Genomic DNA, 19,227 nt, shown 5'->3' on the forward strand with positions numbered 1-19,227 from the left:
CTCTTGAAAGTAGAACATGCTACCTTGTTCAGAATTCTTTTTAGCTTGTACGAAATATTGTTCTATACACACATTTAAGAAATATTAGTCTTCTTCATTACTGGTACAAGAAGTAATATGCATACATTTCCTAAGAGCATCTTTTTATGAATAAGACTTCAGGAAAATGAAGCATTATAGTAGTTGTTAAAAAAAAAAAAAAGAAAAAAAAAGGAGGAGCAAGCTTTGAAGTGAGTTCTTGTAGCAGTAACTGAGGTTTTTATAAAAGCTGTAATTTATCAGAACAACTCCAGATTTACGCAAACCTCAACAAGTCAATTGCACTGGGGATAGTCAAACTTAGTTCAAGAAAAGGTGTCTAGAGTGAATACAGCTTAATCAATTTAGCTGGTAAACCAAAAGATGAATATTCAGTAAACTCCATTATGCTTGAACTCAACAGAATTGAGAATGATGTAAAAAACAACCCGCTAACTTTCTAGACATTATTATTCAAATTAGGATTTTCTTGTAGCATAAGCACATAGTTTTAGAAGTTCTTCAAAAAGTAACAAGGACCACTGAAATTTGAATTTTGAGAATTATTAGCTTCACTACAGTATAGCATTTTTTCTTTACTATTTGTTTAGAAACTAATAAACAAAACCATTTTCTTTGGTTTATGCTCAACTACACCGGACTAGTGAATTTTTATTTTTAGTCAAGCTTCTATCCCCAATTTAAATTAATACAGATCTGTTTATTGTAGTCTCTCTCCAATTCTCAAATTATCTCTGTTAAAAATAAGAGTTTGCTCATACCATGATTTCCTTTTAAACAGTCATGTGTATATACTGGCATGAAGGGTAAAGGTTTTGTACAATAGTTACATTAAGTGATATTTCCAATGGCAGAACTACAAAAGACATCAAATGAATATTAGTTCAAATGTCATTTGAGTTTATGATGATCTAAAAAAAAAAAAAAAAAGAAACCACAATGTTTAAGCATAGCAAAATACAGTGTAAAACCCCCTAAAATTAGACAGTAAACATGGGAATCCTGCACTCACATTAGAAATGTACTGCACAGCATTATACATGAAAGCCCGTTAAATTTGAAACAATGCAGACAGCAAGATTTACCTGGATGTAAATGCCACTTTAAGGTGTTTAAACAAACACAAAAATGAGACAATGATGTCAGGAAAAAGGCCTTTAAAACAGGCCATCAGTCTAACTTGATTTTCCAAGTAAGAACATCAGCTTCACGAAACTGTGACACTAATGCAGTTTTATGTAAAGTACCCTTTGACACACAAGCTGTCAATTACGCTATTACAGTCTTTTTTGACCTCCTCCCTTTTAAATAGTTAGGGAGGAGAGTCAATAGTAGCTCAAGTTTTAATTCAGTAAGTACCTTGTCTGTTTGCAAAGGAACATTATAACACCATAAAATTGTATTTTTATGGTATTTAGAAAACTGATAAACCAGTTTCTTTTTTTTTTTTATTTTCTCTTTTTAATACATAAGTTCAAAAGTTCAGTTTCTATGTGTCTTTGCAATAGTGTTTTAGCCAGTGTTGCAAAAAGTTTTCACTGTGGACTACCTCACATTGTTACTCAATTGTGCAAGGTATTCACGCAGTTCTTTTGCAGCTTGGAATCTACCATATCGCTTCTTTGGGTTGGCACACTCATCCAGCAAGGCCTCAAGCCGGCCATCTTTGGCAATTTCAGCTGGGGGGTCATGAAGTAGTCCTCCAGAAGTGCCACGCCATGTGGCATGTCTTGATAAAAGGTTCTGACAAATAGCATAATAATTGTGGTCCACAGTGACACGAGCACAAAGAATCTCTTTTGAGAAGGACAGACAAGCTTCTTTATCACAGTCATCAAATTTGCTTTCATACCATACATCCCAGTTTTCAGGTTTATCTGTGAAATATAAGGAGACAGTAAAAAAAAAAAAAGTGAGAGAGGAGGAAAGAGCATATGTGCATCTGAATACAATCAGAAGATAAATACACAGCAAACTAAGTATTTAAACTATAAACCAACTTCGTTTAGATGAACTCTTAAACATTCTAGTCTAAGGTTACATCTGACAATTTCATATACTTTTTTGCTGAAATGGTCCTGGCAATACAAAAAATAAGGGAAAGAAAGAGGGTAAAATAGACAGCAAGGAGAGGGAAGCAGAAAAAGCAGCACACTAAAGACATGAAATCTACATTCACACACATACCCAGAGGAAAAAATATAGCACAAAGAAGTACAAGAGAATGATTCACAGCTGAAGTTGAGAGAAAAACAAACAAGCAACATGATTTATTTTAGCAACACAGATTTGGTTTCTCCAGTTGCCCTGGGAACTAACACTGGCAAGCGGTCAAGTGGTCTACCAAAGAACAAAAAAAAAACATCACAAAGTAATTGCCATAAACTTCTGAAACATCCAGCCTCTTCCTTTAGACGTGGTAGTAACTAGGAAGTGTGTATAAAAAAGCAGATGCATTACATACAGTCTTTAAAGAAAGAAAAAATTCAACAAAAAAATAGCATTTACATACATGTATAAACCCTTCTTTATATATATTTAAAAAGTTATAAAAATTTGAAGGTGTAACTAGTGGCCTTGTCACAAAGCTTTCTTTAACTTAAAACCCGATTTACAGAAAATACCTTATAGGATAATAAGTAAAAGGTTACCAAGTGTGAGATCTCCTGAGTTCTTACTACTTTTTGTTAAAAAACTTCCATCTTAAGTTTCTAGATTACTGCCAGCTTTGACAAGAGGTCCTTATCAAGGAGGCTCATAGTTGTGCAGATCTTTTTTTAGTACTGTAATGTACAAACTAAAATTTATCTGTATTTGGTAGTCTCTGAGCTGACTCATTTATGAGGCACTGCAAGCCAGAGTAGAAAAAAGGTCTACTGAAGGATGACTGCTAAAACTATAAAAGTATGATGTAAAATTTGTACAAGGAACAGCAAACTCAAAATGGAAAGAAAGCTAGCAAAGGAGAATGGGAAAAAAAGACTTCAGCAAACTCAACTATCATAACCCACATACAGTACAATTATATATTACTGTACAGTGCAATTGGACAGAATGTACATATTCAAATATCTAAACAGGCATATTAATCACTCTAGACAGAGATTGCTTAATGAAACTTTCCAGGAGATAAATGAAATCAGTATTAAATGTCAAGTTTATACAAAGACTGAGAACTTTCTTGTGTCCTCATTTGTTTTCCGTGTTCTTGATTAATTGTTAGATTGCAAATCATACAGCAAAATCCTAGTTAGATCCAAATTAGTCTGAGAATTATACACAACAGATGTAAGCATGACACTTTCAGCATTCAGCTTCTGCAAGATGCTCCTTGCTTCTATTTCACACACACATCAACTTTTTCAGAGTTCATTTGGTAATCTTTGTGACCAAGCAATTCAGACATGCTCCAAAAGTCAGTATCTTAAGTAATATTATTTTAAGAGGGTGGAAAAAGGGGAGGGGGGGGGGGGAGGAAGGGTTGCGTGGCCCATAAATACAAAAGTAAATGCACTGGATAGTCAAGATTTTCTGGGTAGGATAAGATAATTTTAATATAAGCTCCTAGAGAATGTATTATAAATCTAATAAAAGAAAACCCAAAAACATACTTCCTTGGAGAAAACTGTGTAGATGGAAAAAATAGTTTTAAAGTTAATTCAGCAGCACAGCATATGAAGTCTACTTGCAAAACTTAAAAAAATCTATTCACTCAAACTGGCATCACTTGGCCTATTGCCATGAACTTCTGCAAAATCTAGGGATTCATGTTCAATGTTTCTAGCCCTTGGGTCTGCAAAGTTTTCCTTATAAGCTCAAAAGGAATATAAACCCATGTAATGCCACTTTGTCAAACATGTCTCCTGCTGCCACTGCTCTGAGCTTTTACAGCTGACAGAAAGATGAATGAATTTTCACTATTCCCATTTGGAAACAGCACTAAAATTACCCATTCCTTCAGTTCCATGATTACAGGGCACCAACCCGAACAACTGAACCAGAAGCAGGCTATGTAACTAAGGCCAAAGAGGGCAGAAGACTGTCTTGTCATTTACAGAAAACAGAATGCCAAGACTTCCATCCTTACAGACATCTGAAAAAGATGAAAGGAACCTCTCTCTTTTAGCTACAGTAGACAAGTCAGTTGACCACCCCATCCATCTATCTGTCCCCCCACCTTTACAAACCCATCCAACATCCAAGCCCCTCCTCCCATCCCCACCTCTCCACTTAAACAGGATTACAGACATTAAAAGTGTATGTAAATCAAGTTCAGGTAAACTCAATGCTTCGTAAAATTGACAAATTGGTCAAGTTAATTAGTAGCCTAATTGCAGAAGAAAGCTAATCGGTTTGTTAATTAGTAGGCTAGTTATAAAGCCAACAAAATGGGTACTTAGCAACTACACATACTTTAAATATTGTGCTTGTAGAGAAAGAAGCGAGAAACATAGGGTGATGGGAAGGGAGAGAAAGACAACACTTACTCTGTCTGATCAACCTTTTGTCTGCTACCAGAACATTTTCTGCATCTACAATGATAACTTTCCCATCTCTCGGTCCAACTGCAAAGTTGTCAAAGCTGACATCAAGGAGGTAGAGTGCAAATTCAAAGTCGTTATTTGTCAGCTGCTCAGCTATTTCCATTAATTGCCAGGCCAGATCCACTCGTTTCTCCCATGGTGCATTAAAGTAACTCCACAGCTCTTCTCCAACGTAATTGACAGCCACCATTCTTCCACACGCTCCTAAGTACTTCGCGAATGGCCAACCCTCATCAGATGGAAAACTCTGCATATAAAAAGATTTTTAAAAATGTTCATTAATACAAAACAGCTTAGATTTTAAAACGCTGTTCAATAAAATTTAGAAGAGATGTCTGTAAATACCCATCAATGCTACATTTCCATATACCTCTTAAGTTTTGAAGGGAAAGAAAAAACAATGCAAAGTATGTTTATATGAGCAAGAGGCCCAGCTGGACTACTAAGGAGGAAGTGTTGGAGGACCTGAAATAATATACAATCCTTATCTAGCTTTCCATGTACTATATATATACACACACACATACATATATATTCACATACACATGCACAATTCCACAAACTATCTTTTTCTATTGGTATTTTATACACATCTGTTGTACTAATGCAAGTATACTTCCCACCAAGATAGTTATGCATCTGATATTTTTAATTAAAACAATTTTTTTGAATAACCTAAAGGAAAAAGCTTTTAAAAGTGACACCTCTTTCTCTCCACCACACCCCTTCAAATTTTTCCCTGTTGACTGGATTCCTTTGAGGATCCTCTCATTTGAAAATCTCACAGAAAGGATTACAGAACAGATTAAGGTATAAAAGCAAGCTTATGCCTGTAGTACTCCTTAATAAGCTACCTCTTGATTAACTGCTACATACATACTTTGTGTGTTTACTACACACAGCCACATAACGTTTTTATCAAAAGTAAAATCTATCTCCAATAGTAGCTTTCTTGGAAGTTAACATAAAAGACTGAATAGTAATAACATACTACAAGCAATTAAAAAAGCAAAAACCAAAACCAAACCACAGCAGCATTTTTCCTACTTCAGTTGTGCTGAATGTGCCCTAAGACTTCAATATGAACAGGTAAGCATTTAAATGGTATCCTCCGTACTATGCATCAGGAAGAAACCATAAAAATTAAATTCTTAAATTAATTAAGCCCCAAATGCATAGAAGTTAGCACTCTAAGAACATAACCTACAATAATTTTAAGAATTAGGAGATACAACTATGTGCCTATGCTCCTTCCTTCTGCGCTACCTTGCTATCGTGTCACCAGAAGCAACTCATAATCAATTCTGCAGTGACGACATAGCAAAGGTTTTTACCACACTTGGGGTGAACAGCATGGTGGGTTTCTGTCTGAATGGAAGCTTTATACCTCCTGGAATCCATGATGGCAGAAAATATTTATGGTAAATTGAGAAAAGAGAGACACAGGACGGAAACACATCATGTAGAACAGATCTGAACTACAAGACCGGTCAGTGAAGAGGTGCCCAGTACTCACCCATCTGTGTATGTATATCACTTAAGAAAAGTTACAGTGCTTACATACCCAATCACCACAGCCTTAGAACCCATACCTCCCCTACAACAATTCTTAACTTTATCTATATCTGTGCTTCCTTTAATAAAGTTTTGATCATTTTACCTTAAGCACTAGGCATCAGCCAATGTTAAGCCAAGGCTAGAATACTGATGTTGGCCAGAAACACTAGAAGCTCCGTAACACACAAGGAACTGCAAGCCACATCTACTCCCAAGAATTAATACTTATTCTTGAAATGCAAACAGCAAAGTTAAAGCTATATTCAATTCACACACTAAGACTTCAAATTTAGTACTAAAAAAGCCCTGAAAAAACAAAATAGATTTGCTTAGATCACAATAATTAGTCTATACAACAATTTAAATCACCAATATGCACACCAATCCTTACTAACAAAACTTGCGTATTTCACTAGTTGTTTTCCATGTATACTCCCATGGCAGGAACCAAGTTTCACTAAAAAGACTACTAACTGGCCTCTGACCCAGGTGCTCTTTGGATCAACGAATCCTCTGGCAATATCCAAGAGAAAAACTCTTATAGTTGCCTTCCCTACCTTTTAAAAGATGCTGCTAGTAAACACACAGGAAGAAAAAGTAAAACAGGAACACTTGCTCAGCACTGCAACAGTAGTTTCTCTTGGTTCTATCGAACTTTCAGGATTTCACAACAGCTGCAGGTTTCAGGAGGTAAAAAACAAGATCCTGTGGAGGAATTATTTCCATCTAAGTTATTTCACTACAAAACTGGAATCTTAGTTACAGAATTTCAAAAGGACATCAGACCCCTATTAATAATAGGCTAGGTTCAAAGGTTTTGGGGTGCCCAAGTGTCTGGAATTCTACTTTATTATGATCACCTGATCTACCCACAGAGGTGAATCTGATAATGAAAAATCCTGAGGATGATGCAGAACTAATTTGATGGGTTTGAGACCAGTATGATATTTTCAAGCTGCAACACTACATAACTGAGCAAAACTAAATCTCTCTAACTAAATCTACTGTGCAACAGGGATGACATTATCCAGTCTTCAGGTTTTTTTATCTGTAGGCTTCAGGGCAATGTATGAAGATGGTAATTGCAGGCAAATATCCACTAGTTCAGGGCAAGTGATACATTCCACACTTAAGAAGTTGGCTGGGTTTTTTTTGCTTGTTTCATGGTTAGCAAAATAGCTTTCCAATAAATGAAGTGTGTGCTAATTCAGCGTTCCTTACTTATTCTACAAGCAGACCAATATAATGAAAACTCGCGCCTGTGGCATCAATAAACGCCACCAGAATGAGATTTCATGCACGCTTATCATTACTACATTCAGTCCTGGATGAAAACAAACCGATAAGCAAATGGCTGTTGTCCATTGAATGAAATTAAGTTATTTACAAAGGAACACGTCATTTCACTCAAAAAGAAGCAAGTGGGAGTTGGGGCTAAGACATAACCTCCAGAGAACTCTGGGCAAGCAAAAATTTTTCATTCCAGTGAGCGGGATCAAGGGGCATATGGGAAAATTCAAAATACTGCCTACCAGTATCTGTCAGGAAAGAGCCATACAGCTTAGCATTGGGGAAGTCTGAATGTGTGTACCTATCAGTCCTGTATCCATGCAAGTCTACTTTATCCATACCTTATAAACCCAAATTTATACCTTAAATTGGAGAAAGTTTACCTGATTATATTTTCTGATAAACACAGGTTTAACTGATTACACCAACTGCGCATGGTATTTTCGTATTGCTGCATTTTGTCAGCACTCAATGCAATATATTCAATTCAATTGCTACAGCAAAGATGCCTAAATATTTGTAATTAAGCATGACTTTGGACCACCCCACTGCTTTTCTTTTCCACCCCGCTCCTTTCCTATATTCCAGTCCTGCTCTGCTTAAGCCTTTGCCTCCCTTTCCAAATCAAATTTAGCCACAAACAGCTGAACCTAGCCAAGGCCATACTACCGCTGGAAGCAAAGGTGTCCATCCCTCCCAACCCACCACGCACACTCATTTCAATCCCCTCCTTCATGTCATTAGGAAAGCAATGCAGCTGGTACTTGCTGGGCTGGTGTTCAATTGGATCAGTACCTGATCCAGCTTATCACATCACCGCATCATGCTAGTACCGACAAAAGGAAGGGAAAAGGCCTGAATAGCCAGGTGCAGGAGAGAGGAAAGGAGCTAAGAGGACCTTTCCTTTCCAGCAGCAGCAGGGATTTATGTGATATATTAAACTGATTTTGAAAGTACAGTGTTAGTCACAATAGTACGCTGATCTTCAAAACACATCTATTATGCTTCCTGCGTTGTGTACACTGAATTTCATTTCACACAAGAAATTCTAGACGCAGTTTGGTTTATTAAGAAGTGAACATCCCGAACATTACTAGTAAAATATCTGCATGCAGATGCATGATATAACGAAGATATATTTATAACTCTGTGGCACTAAAAAGATCTTTTGACAACAGGAGTGCAGGGAATCCTGCCAACATCTGCACATGTACAAACAACATCTCTGTTCTGGCTCCCTTCCAACTGGCATGTAACAGCCACATCTACACTTCATTACCCAAGTCAGTAGCCGAAGAAAGGGATAAAAATATGTACAAGTGCCTCATTCAGCAGTTTTATATTCACTCTGCAAAGTTGACAAGAATATTAATTGAAGTGCAGATCTGTTGTCTTTGCAACAACAGATTTGTAACTTTTTGTCCTATTCTATCTTGAAAGCATTTTTCTATACGAAATCACAGCTTACTTAAGACAAGGATTATTTTTTTTCTTCACATACTAAAATTTTGAAAGCCAGTAAGACATGAACCCATTTGTATGGTCATTAAACATGTTTTCCATGAACAACTTGCATTTGGAACAAAAAGCTTAGTAAATAGCTGTAAAAAGTCTCAGATTTCTGTAAAGTAATGCATAACAGTTTTTATTTTAATTCTTGAATTATTATTAGTATAAATATTTAATTAGATAATTTTGTACCTGAATATGCTATTCGAAGACTAAAACCATGCATTTGACAATTAAGATAAAAACTAAGCTCTTGTTCAAAACCAGAAACAGCTATCTGACAAAAGAATCTGCAGTTCTGATGCACCCACTCAAATTTTATCTGTGAATACACACACAAATTCCATGGAAACCAGACAATTACGCTTTTTAAAGTGTTTTAAAATATAATAATGAATATGAAAAATTACAAACAGGTAGCTTAGTAAGTTTTCCCTCATTAAAGTTGTTACCCTTCTTTATTCACAGAGAAACATGTGTAATCTTCTAACGGCAAGATGGAAAACAGTAAATATGACAAAAACTTCTGCTACCTCCATTCCCAGTGACACATACATCAAAAAAATATTTTAGTTGTTCTAATTAGCGAAGCTACAAGATATCTTTCTAAACAAGGCTTAAAATCCTAAGCCAACCCTGTCAAAGGGGTAAAGGGCATTTTGTTACTCAAACAATAATACTGCATTTATGTCTTTAAAAAAAATACACTGTAGTCTCACAATAAATATTGAGAATTAATAGGGTGAATTTATCATTTCACTGAAGCATAAAACACAGTATCAGTGATTTTGCCTTCCTCACTTACATCTGTCTAAACATGAGAAGATATACAAATCTGCCACAGGTTTTGAATGTTCAGAGCTGTGAATTAGATCACGCAGTAAAGACTCACCAGCTTGAAGCTGATAAGACTACAATAGGACTATTGTAGTCTGCAATAAGACAAATCTCCTTTGAATTAAACATTTAAAAGAATAATAGTTTATCATAATCAAGCATATAATTCATCCTAATAATCAAGTCCAAAAAAAGACAAAAGTTTAAGTAACAAGTGACATCTTTGAGCTACTGTTTTACCGTACCATTAAAAAGATATGCCTTCCATTTTCAAAACTACTATGGAAGATGCTACATCACTACCACTTTTTTTTGTATAACACGAGTTCCACCTAGAAAAAAAAAAAAAAACAAACAAAAAACCAAACAAACAAAAAAAAAACCAACCACAAAACAAAGAGCTATACCTTGAATACAATGGAATGCAAGAGCAAAACAGAATGGGGACTTCTCTTTCTATTCTTATGATCCTGAAGGCCTTCAATGGCAAAATTACACTCTTTGTGACGCCTTCACTAAAATCATCATACTGAACTGTATTTGCCCAGGCACAAACTGGCATGGCAAGTAGAATTTAAATAATATGCTTTTCCTCAAAAGGAAAAAAATTAGTTTGCTCTCACGGAGTACTGTTGATTCTGCAGTGTAAACAGAAGTAGCACTTGTATTAGTCACCAAGGCAAATAAGTAAATCTCTGTAACCACGCCGACATGGAGAGCAGATTTTACAATGAAAATTTTCAGATCAAAGGAGGTTAAAAAGCACAGTCTAAACGCAGATGCCTTCTTTTGTCAGGAATTGATCTGAATTCTAGAAGATCTGTATTCAAATATATTTGCAAATGCTAGTGAGTATAACGAAAACACTTTCATTCTCAACTATATGCCACATCATTTGACATTCAACTAAAACTCCCACAGAACTTAAGCATATACATATATATAGCCTACACACACAGAGTAGAGAGTAGATTTCATTGAATATTCCAAATATTAGTATTCCCACTGAAACTATGTTTCTTTCATTTATTTGTGTTTTGTTTAGTTTTGTTACATTTTATCTGGTTACTACATACAATTCATGTCAGCAAAAGGTACATATCAGGCTCAATTGACAGACCATTGGACAAAAATACACAGACAACTCTAAATATAAACCCACTCAGTTCAATTGAACACTTGAATCGTAAAAGTTTATTTCACAATGTTAGCAGAGGTATGCCACTTCTCCAAACAAATTAATGAATAATGATTAAACACAAGAACCATAGCATAGAAAATTTATTGTTGCATTGGTTGTTACCCATTCAAATTAGTTTGCAGTTCATAAAAGTTTGTTCAGATTAAATTTGCAACAGAGGAAAATGATGACTATCTACTTCTCATCAGTTATGAGTCTGGAATACATCACTATGAAGAAGTCCTAGCTGAGATGGCCTACTCCTATTTCTGAAGATTAATTCGCAACATCAAAGAGACTAAAACAAAGCCTCAATTACTTAATTCAGGAAAGTAAAATACAGCTCCTCCTCTACATCAGAAGCAAATGGACAACACTGGTAGTTCAAGATTTGGAATGTGGGGTAACACACTTTTTTTGGTGTTACTGAAAACTGCTCAGAGTTACAATTTATCATGAGGCTTTCTATAAGTCTGTATAGTGATTTCTCAGCAGCTTCTAGATTAAAGACAGACATTCACCTTAACACACACCCCACAATAACTTGAAGAATTTCTACACTATTCTAAAACATTCCTATTACTTTATTTACGTGTCATCACTTCAGGGAAGTTTCAAAAAAGAATGAAAATAGTTTTGATCATTTATGGAACATAATTAAATACAGTAACATGACAAGTAGAACCAGTTCTGGCCTAATATGTATATGTTACTGCAAACAATATCTCTTCAAGTTTCAATACAATCAAATCAGTGGAACATTCTCGTAACATGAGACTAGTCAATTTTAATTTAACATAACAACAATTTTTCTTTTTTGAAACGTGCACAATGGAAATTCAGGGATGGACAAAAAATTCATCTGCTTTCTCAGCAATACCTAAAAGTATGTAAAACAGGAATCAATACAGACTAAAGCCTCACTTTAACATCTGAAATTTAAATTCCTTGTTTTGTGAATTATATTTTCTACAGGTGTCAGTAAACTGATTTGTGCAAAACAGAATTTTAAGAAAAGTTAAGACCTAAAAAGAAAAAAAAAAAAATAATCCATTTACCCATGAAGTAGCACTGGACATTCCTTAAACCTAGTTTATGTTAACTGCAGAAAGAAAAAATAGCTTTCAAACAAAAAATATAGTCCAAATGCATGGGAGTAATTTGGAGGGAGGGCGAAGTCACAATTTATAATAATCTGCAACAGACAACAGTGAATCTTTAAAATGGAATAATATACGAAATTGCAGATAATCACTTTTTGATTAAAAAGTCTCAAAACAACTGTAGGTAACATAACTATTAACAACTGATCTCAAACAACTACATTTTAACTTTTTCACAAAGATCAGAGGAAAATATCCAACATTTTAAAACACTACACATTAAATACTATGTCAAAACACCAGTATCTTTATGAGTCAGTACCTTAAAAATACAAGTCCACTAGAGGACACATCAGGTAGTGCAGATAACTGCCTTAAATACACTACTTGGTATTTAGCATAGTAATTATGTACCGGAAACACCAAATTGAGTAATGAAGAAAGTTTAAAAGGCACCAAGTATTAAAATTGGACAGCATTCTACCAATGTACTCAGAAGAGAACCACAGAAAATAACCGATGACTGGAACAGTGTGTACGAAAAAAAAAAAATAAAAAAGAAATCCCAGGCAAGAAAAGTTGCCCATTTACTTCTTACTGAGTTATGTACAAATCAGCAAAATAATTCTGTAAAACATTTGGCTAAATCGCTACTTTGAGTGAATTCAGCGCAAGAAATTGTTTCAAAGAGATCACAGTTAATGTTTTAATATACGTTTACCAGATGTCAATTATTGTTCTTCCCCTAACAGAACCAAAAAGAAACCCCGATGATGACATGAAGAGAAACCAGAAGAATTTTAGGTTATGTGGCAACAGACTGTTCATGCAGAGCAATTATACTACGAATGGAGATACAGCTGTTGGTTTTTGTGGTGGTGTTTTTCCCCACAAGGAATAACAACAATCAGAATTTGTGAGAAGAATAAACTCATTAAGCTTAAGTATTTAGAAAGCTAAATATATATCTGAGGGAAGGGCAGTGATTTACACAATCTATTAAAAAATACAGAAATACTGCTATTTTCCATATAGGTATTGGAATTTTTCTTAGAAGAAGAAAAGTCTTTCAGACTTGTGATTTACATACAAGATATAAACATTCACCATCATTCTTTAAAGAATGTCCATTTTAAACAGGTTGTTAAAAGCTACAGCTCGAGACAAAGTGGCATTAATGTACTCTGGATATAATTCACAGACACCTTCTACAGTTCGAAAAAAAAAAAACCACACATTACTTGCAAGCATTTTATTTACTTTTATTTTATTAGCAAAGTTTGTGTGCAAACTTCATTTGCTTTGAAAACAAAGCAAATGCACCTTCATTTTAATAGTGCATCTGGAGGTACTGTACACCAATAATATAGGCAGCACAAAGGCAAGACTGAGTATTGCAAGACTAGCTGCAGATGCACTTTTGCCACAGCAATTAACAGAACCTATGTTTCAGTTTCTCCAGGATAGATGTAATATGTCTTTCACAGCTAACCATAAGATCTCAGGAGAAATACAACCACTTTTCTGAAAAAACAAAACCAAAAACCCAACAACAACAAAAACACCACAATTTTCTTATCTAGAAACTATTTCTTACTTCAGCACTAGCGAGTTATACTGAAGTTTCCCTGAACAAGGAATTGTCTGCTTTGCCCTGTTCTTTGGGCATTACTGTTTTGGAGGTTTTTTTCATGTTTAAGTACAAAACTTACAGCTTTGCCACAGGCCTCCATGTGCTGGACAACATGTGGTTGCACAGTACGGCTCACAGCATGGCAGCTATGGTGGTACAATGACAGGATCTCAAAAACTGTTGAGACAGTCACAATGGCTCTGAGTAGGAAATCTGGAGGCTGACAGAGCTCTACAGAAAACAAGAGGTACGTGTAGAGAAAGCTTAACTATTTCCCCAGATCTTTCTGTTGAACTGCCTTGATTTTGGAAAAAATCTTGTTTGGGGAAGGAGGGGGGGGAAGAGAAGAATTTTTGTAAGAGTCAAAGACTGAACAACAATCTTAGTCTCCACGGGAATTAACAATAGGCAGCAAACATTTTTGGTTCTACAACAGTAAGTTTATGGTTCTGTTTCCCAGTGAAGATAAAAGTTAATCATGTTACTTCATACAGTTGAATAACATCCGTTATTTGAGTGCACATCATGGTTAAAAAAAATGAAGAAAGTTTCTCCACTACAGTTACTTTTAAAAGACAAACTAGAAGGTGGGTGGTTTATAATAAGTCATAGAGTGAGGATAAATCTACCTACATCCATTCTGGTTCTATAAATTCTGCAAGAAGCAAGTATTCAACTGCACTCAATCTGTAATCCAATTTATTTTTAAAATTTTGCTATTTCTTCACAAGGCAACTTTGGCCCATCTATCTTCACAAGTGTGTGACGCACACAGTCACCACATTCAATTATGAATCAGATGCCATACACAGATCCTATCCTCCAGGTGATTCCTATTTAAAATACTCTGTCTTCCATTAAATGAGTTGAAGGGAAGAGCAGCAAGTTTTGTTGTTGCTTTTGTATGAATAAGCTGTTCGTGTTTACATAAAATATTGGTTAAGATGTATCAAATTGTGATTACAGATCAGAATTTATCTTACTATAAAGTATTTTCCTTTATTGCAGGAAAGGACTATTAGAAAGAGGAATGAAAAAACCCAAACCTATCAGAAGTTAAATCTTAAACATCTACACTTCAAGTTAAAATATTCTTTCCTCAACCCTCACATACAGGTTGTTTCATTCGAATGTGAATTCAGATAAAAAAATGTGAGAGGATTTAAATACTGACTAGTTTAGCAACGTTCTACAAAAGTAAAAATAATATTTTAATACCCAGAAAAGATATAAACTGTACCAAACAATAATGCAGCTGTCCTGCCATTTGATTCATCAAGTAAAATGGCAAAAGGTGCCGAATTCTTCATTAAGTACACGTACACAACTGTTTAACAAATGTGGATAAAGAAGGTTAACAAGAAAGCTATTGAGTAAGGATTACAATAAGTAATCTATCCAAAACTGTGCTGGTTTACTACTATTTAGAGACTTGTAATAAAAGTATATCATGCTATGGGTTAAAGCCCCACCTGAAAACTTATAGCAAAAGCCCTAAGTCAGTTGTGACAATACACAGTTTGTAAGCAATGGCACTTGACGAATAATCCATACTCCAAACAGGATTCAAACTAAAATCCCAATCTGATAAAAAGTCTTATAAACCACAATTTGCTAGCTCTAGTAGATGATTAAAGTGAATTTTCTATTATAAATCAAAGATCAAGCTTTAAATTCGGTGCCTATTTATATTTGGGTGCTCCTATAACTTAACTAACACAGAACTGTAGTGCACTGAACACACTGAGAATTTAGAAGTTATCTCTGCTTCTAAACCAAAACTGTTATTCACGACAGTGTTTTAAACAGTCACAGCAGTGCTTCATGAAAAGCTCTAGGCAAAAACTAGCAGTACTGTTCCTTGTGCCTTCCGGTGACAAACAGCATCAGTTAAATGCATCAACTTTTTTTTCTTTCTTTCTTTCAAATTAAAATCTGATTCTTCACATGATGTTATGCAGGTTTCTTTTCTTGGAAGCAGCTGATTTTTAGAACAAGCATACAAGTCTCATTCTCGTGCCAATACCTACCCTTGTCAATATTGCAGAAACTGTACCATAAGATGTTTTATGTATCTCATGTATAAATAAAAACAAACTTCTCAGTAGCCAGTTATCACTTCTGGAAAGTAACTAACTTCATCTCCCAAAGATTACCTTGCATCTTGCTGTTGTAATAGCTGCATAACACAGTTATGCAGCTATGTGTTTCTTGGGTAGAGGCTGAGAATGGAGTGGTGACATGTTATGCAAATAAGAAGAGCTTATTCAGATTCATACATTTAAGATATTTCATTCCCAACTAAGGGAAGGTATTCAAACCTCCAGTACCCATTACCAAAGTTGAAGAATACTTCTGGAGAATACATTAAGAGTGTTTCAACACACAAAGCCGGCCTGAAGTTCCCCAGAAATATTTTCCAGGGTATGCCTATTCATCAAAATTTACAAGACCCTGCAAAACACTTTTAATCTGGTAAGAGGTGACAGACAACTTCACCATACTCTGAACTGGCAAAGCCCGCCTCACTTCCCACCAATTTGACCTGCTCTGCTCTCAGCAACACCTTCGCTAAGATAAATGGCGAGCAAAGTGCTTGTTAAGTTCACGTCCAAAGATTTTCATCTCTTCAACAGATTTGCTTGACAGCCTCAGGGCTCATCCACAGCTTATCAAGAAGCTGACAGGAATCAAGGCTCTTAAATCAACCAGTGCTGCCCACTGCCTTTGATCCGCACCACAACACTAAATGCCAGGAACTGTGCTGTACCCTTTGTCTGTAAAGAATACGTTACCCCCGCAAATTATGAAGAAACATACAGAGCTGTTTTCTGGCCATCTGGGTCTATGCTCATTATGTTGCAACCAGTGTTGAAAACCAAAACTGTAAGTTGTATGAAATGCCACCAAAACAAATTGATTCTCAAAGAATTTCCAAACATACTCAGCAAAGCAAAGCAGTTTTGATTTTCTTACTTAAGTGGAGTTTCCTTCTTCGCTGTGCTCAGGAGCAACTTTACGGCAAAATGGAAGAGACATACTGTACCCCAAGTCTGCTGAGAAGCAAACTGGAAAGATTGAAAACAAAACCCAAGAGCTGTACATGCAAAGACTGAAGGACAGAATACATACTACCCCAAAACATATTTTTAATTAAGTAGAGTTCATAAATGCATTCTCTGGAAATTAATCAGTAGATGAATTTGCTGGAGGGTAAGGCTAGCAGCACTGCTTTTTGAGCATTAAATATTTCTTGGCCTCTCACTAAAAAAACTGCATATGTTTATAACAGTAATCACGCAGAGATGCTTTTAAACATATTTGTGAATATTCTTTTTATCATACAACAGATAAAGGCAAGGACAGTTCAGCAGTCAGACTAAACAATTCCGAGTCCAAACTTGCACGCTAAAGGCATACTTGGAGTTCCCTCGATAGTGCCAAGAGCTGAAAAGGCAAAGCTCCCAATCTAAATAGACATGCAATAGAACCAACTGACTGCTGCCACAGAATAAAAGTTTCCTACAATTTTTTCACCTAAAAATGTACATGATGTGTTAAAGAATTAATTTCTGGTCTGCGCACAACTAGTCCTCCTAACTGAAGGATATAAAATAAGTAACTGTTTAAAAGAGAATACTGTTCATTTATTTATCTCTCCATTTTCAGGCTACAAAATGCCCATTTCTATTTTTTACCAACAGAAAAACAAAAATCATATTTAGTTCACATAAGAGCACGACATAGCACCCAAGTCAGTTTTTGACAAGGAAAGCTCAACGGCATTATAGCAAAGTCTCTACTCACTACCTATTATACTGGACCCTGAGAAACTAATCACCGATTCCCACAGCTGCTTAGGAATATATGTATTATGGGAGAAGCCATGGGATTAAAGACTAACACTTAACAGTAAGAAAGGCATAAATCCAGCAGAAAGCATCTGCCTCGCAGCGTGCCAGCCCGCCTTTTCCCTGCACAACAGCCGCTGCTCTCCCCCTCCGCTGCCGGGGGGACGAGCAACCCGCTGCCCCGCCGAGAGGGGCAAGGAGGAGGGAGGACGAGTTGGAGCCCCGAGGCTCGGCAGCACCGAGGGGAGAGACAAATCAGGGAAACGCACAAACTCTTGGAGAAAGAACCAAAAACTACGAGACAGAGCGAGCTAAGGAAACGCCTCCTGCCCGGAGGGGGAAGCGGAGACCCCTCCTCAGCCCGCCCGGACGGTATCTTTGCCTAAGAGGCACTGTTAGGGCAGAGACGTGGAGGAGGGACCCAGCGCTTCGCTGCTGTTTCGGATCGCGGCTTCCCCGGAGCGCTGCTCTCCCCGGCAGCGACAGGCCTGCGGGCGCCCACAGCGGACCCTGGGACCGGGCTTCCAGCACGGGGGGCGGCCGTGCAGCACCAACGCCAGCGGGCGCGGGCGGGCGCCCACCCGGCCGGCCGGGCGCGCTTACCTGCAGCACCAGCGGCTCGGGGTTGAAGGCGAGGGTGATGAGGAGCTGCATGCGCTCCGAGTCCTTCAGGTTGCGCAGCAGGAAGCTGCCCGAGTCCTTGGTCTCGGCGTAGCGGCGGACCAGGCGGTCGAGCAGGCGCTGCGAGGGGCAGTGCACCAGGTCCGACCAGCCCTCCACGGCGTCGGGGGTGAGGAGCCGCACGTCGCCGTTGAGGCTGGCGAACTCGGTGGCGTGCAGGGCCTGGAGGAGGTCGCAGCGGCCCCTGCCGGTGGCGCGGCGGCAGATCTTGGTGTCGATGTCGGCCAGCTCCTGCGCGGAGCCCAGGCGCTTGAGGACGACGCGGCGGCTGCCCTCGCGGGGCTCCCCGTAGCGCGCGAAGTAGACGTTCTTGACGTTGAAGAAGTCGAAGAGGCGCAGGCGGCCCCAGCTCTCCAGCCGCAGCTGCCCGTTGAGGAACTTGCGGCACCAGCTGGTGCCCCAGCAGGCCGGGCACTTATTGAGCTGCAGGAACCGCCGCTCCGACAGCTCGTTGCGCTGCAGCGAGGCCAGCAGCGAGTGCGTGTTCAGCACCAGCGCCGCCGCCAGGCTGCCCAGCACCGCCAGCTTCACGTAGCGGTACAGCCGCCCCAACTTCAGCGACACCAGCCGCAGCATCGTCCCGGACCGGGCCGGGCCCGGTCCTCCTCCTCCTCCTCCTCCTCCTCCTCCTCCTCCCCCCTCCGCGCCGCCCTCCGCCGCGTTCGCTCCCCGCGCCGCAGCTCCGGCACCAATAAACTCTCCCCCTCGCCGCTCGCCCGATAAAAGGCGGCCAAGTTACTGAGGGGACGGCGGGGAGGGGGAGGGGAGGAGAGGGGAGGCGGGGAGGCGCCAGCAGCCCGCCGGCCCGGGCGGCCCCGCCCCCGGGGGAGGGGCTCCGCCGCCGCCGCCGCCGTAGACCGCCGCCGCCACCGCTCCCGCCGCCGCGGAGGTGGGCGCGAGCCGCCCGCCCCCCTCCGCAGGGGTCTCCTCCTCCCGCCGCTGCCCCCGCCCACCCGGGGAAGGGGAGTGGCCCCGCGCGAGCGCCGGCGGCAGTTGGCTGCGC

General features: G+C 38.6%; 1 protein-coding gene across 1 annotated transcript; it reads right to left on the bottom strand.

The window, feature by feature from the left end:
• Positions 1–1,157: 1,157 nt before the first annotated feature.
• DIPK2A (divergent protein kinase domain 2A) lies at positions 1,158–18,800 on the bottom strand (the record flags this gene model as incomplete). The annotated part of the gene is made up of 3 exons (XM_082487089.1): positions 1,158–1,916; positions 4,527–4,830; positions 18,147–18,800. The coding sequence occupies 3 exons, from the start codon at positions 18,798–18,800 to the stop codon at positions 1,585–1,587; spliced, it is 1,290 nt and encodes a 429-aa protein (XP_082343215.1). The 3' UTR covers positions 1,158–1,584.
• Positions 18,801–19,227: the final 427 nt, after the last annotated feature.

Source organism: Vanellus vanellus, assembly GCF_965231255.1.
Source record: "Vanellus vanellus genome assembly, chromosome: 8".
NCBI classification, from domain to species: Eukaryota; Metazoa; Chordata; class Aves; order Charadriiformes; family Charadriidae; genus Vanellus; species Vanellus vanellus.